The 6,938-nt window shown below is 42.3% G+C and overlaps 1 gene segment (V, D, J or C); it reads left to right on the top strand.

Annotated features, from left to right (window-relative positions):
* Positions 1–2,046: 2,046 nt before the first annotated feature.
* Positions 2,047–2,591, top strand: LOC124098416 (immunoglobulin heavy variable 3-23-like; the record flags this gene model as incomplete). The annotated part of the segment is given in 2 exon segments: positions 2,047–2,146; positions 2,251–2,591. Coding segments are annotated over 2 exon segments (387 nt in total), but the record flags the coding sequence as incomplete, so codon positions are not given.
* Between the last annotated feature and the right edge of the window lie 4,347 nt (positions 2,592–6,938).

Raw genomic sequence — 6,938 nt, 5'->3', positions numbered from 1 at the left:
GAGGGACAGAATGCCATTCTTTTGTGCTAAATTGCAATCTTCCTGTATAGAATGCATATTTTCTACAAGTGCATTAAGGGCCAATATGTGATCAAGAATAAGGCTCAACAGCCCTGGGAGAGGAGTAAGGAAACATCTTGTGGACTGTACATTCCAACAGCTGTGCGCACTGGGCAGAGGTCCTGTCCAGCATCAGTCCCTACTACTCTAGGTCACTCCTGAGGCTGAGGATTCACAAGGAGAGAGCTGTGCTGCAGCAGGTTCTGGAGACCAGGGTACAAACACCCAGGTGTTGCTGCTGACCAGGGCTCCTGAGGCTGCAGCACCACATGGCAGGAGGCAGGAGGCAAAGAGAGGCAGACGAGGCTGGACCCCTGAGTGGTGCTGGGGTCCCACTGGGGCTCAGGGTGCCAGGAAGGCTCTACCAGCCCTGGGGAGTCTCCCATTGAAGTGGCATTGATCCACACCTGGGGCATCACCAGTAAACCCCATCATCTGCTAGATTCCTAATTACCTGCATTGACAAAGATGTCATCAAATTTCACAAGGACACAGTTCAACTGTGGTCTCCATGAGACACATCAATAGTTAAAGGGAACTAAAGGCTCCTGGTGATGGGAAGGTTCTCTCCTGGGTCTGAGAGAGCAGGAGATTACAGCTCTGTGACCTTAGTGACCAGCTGTGCTGCTTCACCTCCCACAGTGACCTCTGTGACATGCCAGGGCATCTCCACCATGACCATAAAGGACACACAGGGCTGCCTCCACAAGGTGACCTTCCTTATCATGTGACTGCCTGAACTGAAGGAGACCCACTGCACATCTGTGGTGAAACAAAGCCACCTTGGAGCTGACCCACCAGTGACAGGGACTCACTTGATTAACCCTCTTCAAGCCCAGGACCTTGAAAAGTGGACCTGTCCTCTCCTGGTTGACCCAGTGTGACCCACATGGCTTCTCCTGCACTAGCTCTGCCCCCAGAACCACAGGCCAAGAAGCCCAATGTCTGAGAACACTTGAGATCCTGCTCAGGTGATCAGAGGCCAAGTGTCTGGTTGACCCTGAGGGACAGCAGCAGTGACTCTGGGAAGAGCAGCCTGGTTTCCACTTGCTCTGCCCCAGTCAGATGTCCCCAGAGACAGAGAGGCCCAAAGACCAGGGAATGCAGGACAGGAGCTTCACAGATGGGCTGGGGAGGGCTGTACAGTGTCCATGCACTTTGTTCCAGGATGAAGGAGAAGCCCAAATCCAGGTGCACTGCAGGGATGCTCCTGGCATCTGGGACACTGTAGCTGCTGCAGACAGTGGGGATATACTGCCTGGGGACACAGCATATGGGTCTGTAGAGCAGAGGGGAGAGCTGGCCAAGCTGAGCTGTCCACATCTGTGGTCCCAGCTGAAGGACTTTCCTCATCTGCACCATCACAGACTGAAGCTGAGAGGACAAGGGTCCAGGGACCTGTGCTCCACACTGCCCTCAATGCTGCCCTGGTGGGGACGATGGCACAGCTGTGCTCACACTCTTATGTATCAGTAGAGCTGCTTCAAGTCAGCCAAAGGTGCAGAGGGGAGTGGGAAGCCAGAGGCAGACGCAGTGAGCTGACAGTGGCCCAGAATTCTGAAGATGGACTGTCATCCACCAGGACCTTCATGATCCTTAGATGGACACTGGGTTCTGCAAACCCACACCCTGTTCTTCATCCAAGAAGGGGCTCCAGAGACCCCACAAGCCCTGTCCAGTACTGTCCATGAGCTGCTTCATGGAGCAGAGGAATTGAAGGGACAATCACATGCCTAGACACTGGGCTATTCCTGTCACTTACATCTTCCTGGACAGTGTGAACAACAAGTTTAATACTATGAGCTAATCTTTCATGAATAAAATGCCACCAACCTTCTCTAACATGTTCAAGTTTTCTCTGAGCACAGATGTCTCTAAGGCCTCCAGCCAGAGCTGCTATATAGCAGGAGGACATGCAAATAGGGCCTCCCTCTGCTCATGAAAACCAGCCCACCTGACCCTGCAGCTCTGCACAGGAGCCCAGCCCTGGACTCCCAGCTCAGCCCACTCAGTGACCAGGACTGAACACAGCTGCTCACCATGGAGAGTGTGCTCAGCTGGGTTTTCCTGGTGGCTGTTTTCAAAGGTAATGAATGGAGAACCAGAGATCCTGAGTGTGTGAGTGGACAGGAGTGAAAGGGAGAGTGGATGAGTGCCAGTGTCCTGACCAGGCTGCCTCTGTGTTTGCAGGTGTCCAGTGTGAGGTGCAGCTGGTGGAGTCTGGGGGAGGCCTGGTGCAGCCTGGGGGTTCCCTGCGACTCTCCTGTGCAGCCTCTGGATTCACCTTCAGTAACTACTGGATGAGCTGGGTCCGCCAGGCTCCAGGGAAGGGGCTGGAGTGGGTTGGAGAAATTAACCCAAGTGGTGGTACAACAAACTATGCCAACTCTGTGAAGGGCCGATTCACCATCTCCAGAGAGAACTCCAAGAACACACTGTACCTGCAAATGAGCAGTCTGAGAGCTGAGGACATGGCCACCTATTACTGTGCCAGAGACACAGTGAGGGGATCTCAGTGTGAGCCCAGACACAAACCTCCTGCACGGTGCCCAGGGCCAGCAGAGGGCGCTCAGCACACAGGACCTCAGGTGCCCCCTTCAGAGCAGCAGAGGAGAGTGGATGGTTTCTCTCCAGGTGATCAGTGTGTCCCTGGATCCCATCATGGAGAATCTGGAGGTCTCTTCTGCCTCAGATCATCCCATGCTGTTCTCTTATGGAGTCAGGAGTGTCTCTCTCCACCTTCTCAGGTCAGGCTGCACAGTACTCATGTTAATCTTTGTGTCCCTGTGTGTATATATTTGTTTTTTTTTTCAATTTGTTTTATTTTTTTAAATACATGGCAGCAAAAGGCATCACAAGTTTTATTACACATATGGAACAATTTTTCGTACCTCTGTTTGTATGTAAATTACATTCACACCAATTCATGTCTTCATACATGTACTTTGGATAACATTGACTATCAGAGTCCACCATCCTTGCTAATCTATGCCCCCTCCCTTTTCCTCCCACCCCCTTGCCTAATTAGAATTCATCCATTTCTCCCATGCTCCCCCTCCCTACCTCACTATGAGGCAGCCTTCTTATATTAGAGAAAACATTCAACATTTAATTTTCTGGGATTGACTAAGTTCACTTAATATTGTCTTCTCCAGTGCTATCCATTTACCTTCAAATGCCATGGCTTTTTTCTCTTATTGATGAGCAAAATTCCATTGTGTGTATATGTCACATTTTTTTAATCCATTCATCCACTGAAGGGCATCTAGGTTGGCTCCACCATTTAGCTATTGTGAATTGTGCTGCTATAAACATTGATGTGGATGTGTCCCTGTAGTATGCTGTTTTTAAGTCCTTTGGGTATAGACCCAGGAGAGTGATAGCTGGGTCAAATGGTGGTTCCATTCCCAGCTTTCCAAGGAATCTCCATACTGCTTTCCAATTTGGCTGCACCAATTTTCAGTCCCACCAGCAACATATGAGTGTACCTTTTCCCCACATCCTCCCCATCACTTGTTGTTTGTCTTCATAACAGCTGCCATTCTGACTGGAATGAGATGAAATCTTAGAGTGGTTTTGATTTGCATTTCTCTAATTTCTAGAGATGATGAACATTTTTTCATATATTTGTTGATTGATTGAATATCCTCTTCTGAGAAGTGTCTGTTCATGTCCTTGGCCCATTTCTTTACTGGGTTATTTGTTTTTTTGGTGTTTAGCTTTTTATGTTCTTTATATACCCTAGAGATTAGTGCTCTGTCTGATGTGTGGTGTGAGGGGTAAAAATTTGCTCCCAGGATGTAGGCTCTCTCTTCACCTCACAGATTGTTTCTTTTGCTGAGAAGAAACTTTTAGTTTGGTTTCATCCCATTTATTGATTCTTGGTTTTAATTCTTGTGCTATAGGAGTCTTATTAAAGAAGTTGGGGCCTAATCTTGCATGATGGTGATTAAGGCCTACTTTTTTTCCTATTAGATGTAGGGTTTCTGGTTTAATTACTAGGTCCTTGATCCATTTTGAGTTAACTTTTGTGCATGGTGAGAGATAGGGGTTTAATTTAATTTTGTTGCATATGAATTTCCAATTTTCCCAGCACCGTTTGTTGAAGAGGCTATCTTTTCTCCAATGCATGTTTTTGGCACCTTTGTCTCAGATAATTATAGTTTCTCTGTGTCCTCTATTCTGTACCATTGGTCTACCAGTCTGTTTTGGTGCCTATACCATGCTGTCTTTTTTTTCCCTATTGCTCTGTAGTATAGTTTAAGTTCTGGTATAGTGAGGCCACCTGCTTCACACTTCCTGCTAAGGATTGCTTTAGCTGTTCTGGGTCTCTTATATTTCCAGATGAATTTCATGATTGCTTTTTCTTTTCTATGAAGAATGCCATTGGTATTTTAATCAGAATTGCATTAAATCTATACAGTACTTTTGGAAACATGGTCATTTTGATAATATTAATTCTGCCTATCCAAGAGCAAGGTAGATCTTTTCATATTCTAAGGTATTCTTTCATTTCTCTCTTTAGGATTCTGTAGTTTTTATTGTATAGATCTTTCAGTGATTTCAGTAAGTTGATTCCCAAGTATTTTATGTTTTTGAGGCTATTGTAAATGGCATAATTTTCCTTATTTCCTTCTCAGAGGATTTGTCACGGATATACAGAAATGCCTTTCATTTATGGGTGTTGATTTTATAACCTGCTACTTTGCTGAATTTGTTTACTAGTTCTAGAAGTTTTCTGGTGGAGATTTTTGGGACTTCTAGGTATAGAATCATATCATCAGCAAATAGTGTTAATTTAAGTTCTTATTTTCCTATACATATCTCTTTAATTTCTCTCATTTGTATAATTTCTCTGGCCAGTGTTTCAAGGACTATGTTAAGTAGAAATGGTGAGAGAAGGCTTCCCTGTCTTGTTCCAGTTTTTAGAGGGAATGATTTCAATTTTCCTCCATTTAGAATGATGCTGGCCTGGGGCTTAGCATAGATAGCCTTTACGATGTTGAGTTATTTTCTTGTTATCCCTAGTTTTTATAGTGTTTTGAACATAGAGTGCAGTATTTTGTCAAATGCTTTTTCTGCATCTATTGAAATGATAATTTCTTATATTTAAATCTATTGATGTCATGAATTATATTTATTGATTTCCATATGTTGATCCAACCTTGCAATCCTGGAATGAATCCCACATGATTATGTTGCATGATCTTTTTGATATGTTTTTGTATTTGATTTGCCAGAATTTTATTGAGAATTTTTGCATCTATGTTCATTAGAGATATTGGATTAAAGTTTTCTTTCTTTCATGTGACTTTGCCTGGTTTTGGAATCAGGGTGATATTGGCCTAGTAGAATGAGTTTGGCAGTACTTCTTTTTTATTTCCTGAAATAAATTCAAGAGTGTTGGTATTAGTTCTTCTTTAAAGGTCTTGTAGAACTTGGCTGTGTAACCATCCAGTTCTGGGCTTTTCTTGGTTGGTACTCTTTTGTTGGGATCTTCTATTTCATCACTTGATATTTGTCTGCTTAAATTGTGTTTATCTTAATGTGTGTATGCAATGTCTATCATTACAATTAACTTTGGCTTGAAGTCAATCTGAGAAAGTCGTATGACTTAAGAAATTCATTGATGCCTTCACTATCTTCTATTTTATTGGAGTATAAGTTTTCAAAATAATTTCTAATTATCCTCTGTATTTCTGTAGTGTCTGTTGTGATATTAACTTTTTCATAATTTATGCTGGTAATTTGAGTTGTCTCTCTCCTTCTCTTTATTAGCATAGCTAAGGGTCTTTCAATTTGACTTATTTTTTTAAAAAAAACAACTTTTTGTTTAGTCAATTTTTTCAATTGTTTGTTATGTTTTGTTTCATGATTTCATCTCTAATAATAACTAATTTTTGTTATTCCTTGCCTTCTACTGCTTTTGCTGTAGATTTATTCTTCTTTTTCTAGGGCTTTGAGATGTAGTGTGAGGTCATTTATTTGTTGACCTTTTCTTCTTTTAAGGAATGAACTCCATGCAATGAATTTTCCTCTTAGTACTGCTTTTATAGTGTCCAGAGATTTTGATATGTTGTGTCTATGTTCTCATTTACCTCTAAGAATTTTTTAATATTATCCTTGATGTAACCTCTGTAACCCAATGTTCATTCAGTAGCATATTGTTTAGTCTCCAGGTAATGGAGAAATTTTTATTATTTTTTTGTTAATTTTCAGTTTCACTCCATTATGACCTGATAAAGTGCATGGTAGTATCTCTACATTTTTGTATTTGCTAAGAGTTGCTTTGTGGCATAATATATGGTCTATTTTAGAGAAGAATCCATGTGCTGCTGAGGAGAAAGTGTATCCACTTGATGCAGGTTGAAAAATTCTATATATGTCAGTTAAGTCTATGTTATTGATTGTATTATTGAGTTCTATAGATTCTTTATTCAAATGTGTTTTGAAGATCTATCCAGTGGTGAGAGAAGTGTGTTAAAGTCACCCAAGATCATTGTGTTGTGGTCAATTTGACTCTTGAACTTGAGAAGAAATTGTTTGATGAACAGCTGCTTCAATGTTTGAGGCATATATATTTATGATTGTTTTGTCTTGTTGGTGTATGGTTTCGTTGAGCAGTATTTAATGTCCATTGTTATGATTAACTTTGGCTTGAAGTCTACTTTATTTGATATGAGGATGGAAACCCCTGCTTGCTTCCTCAGTCCTTGTGAGTGGTATGATTTTTCCCAATCTTTCAGCTTCAGTCTGTGCATGTCTTTTCCAATCAGATGAATCTCCTATAGGCAGCATATAAGTGGGCTTTTTAAATCCAGTCTGCTAACCTGTGTCTTTTGATTGGTGAGTTTAAGCCATTCATATTCAGGGTTATT

The sequence above is a fragment of the Marmota monax genome, unplaced genomic scaffold (genome assembly GCF_021218885.2).
Source record: "Marmota monax isolate L192 unplaced genomic scaffold, Marmota_monax_Labrador192_F-V1.1 WCK01_AAM20220418_F8-fsc00395, whole genome shotgun sequence".
In the NCBI taxonomy this organism is placed as follows: Eukaryota; Metazoa; Chordata; class Mammalia; order Rodentia; family Sciuridae; genus Marmota; species Marmota monax.
The sequence above is the reverse complement of the archived record's forward strand: the minus strand, read 5'-3'. Positions and strand labels throughout refer to the sequence as shown.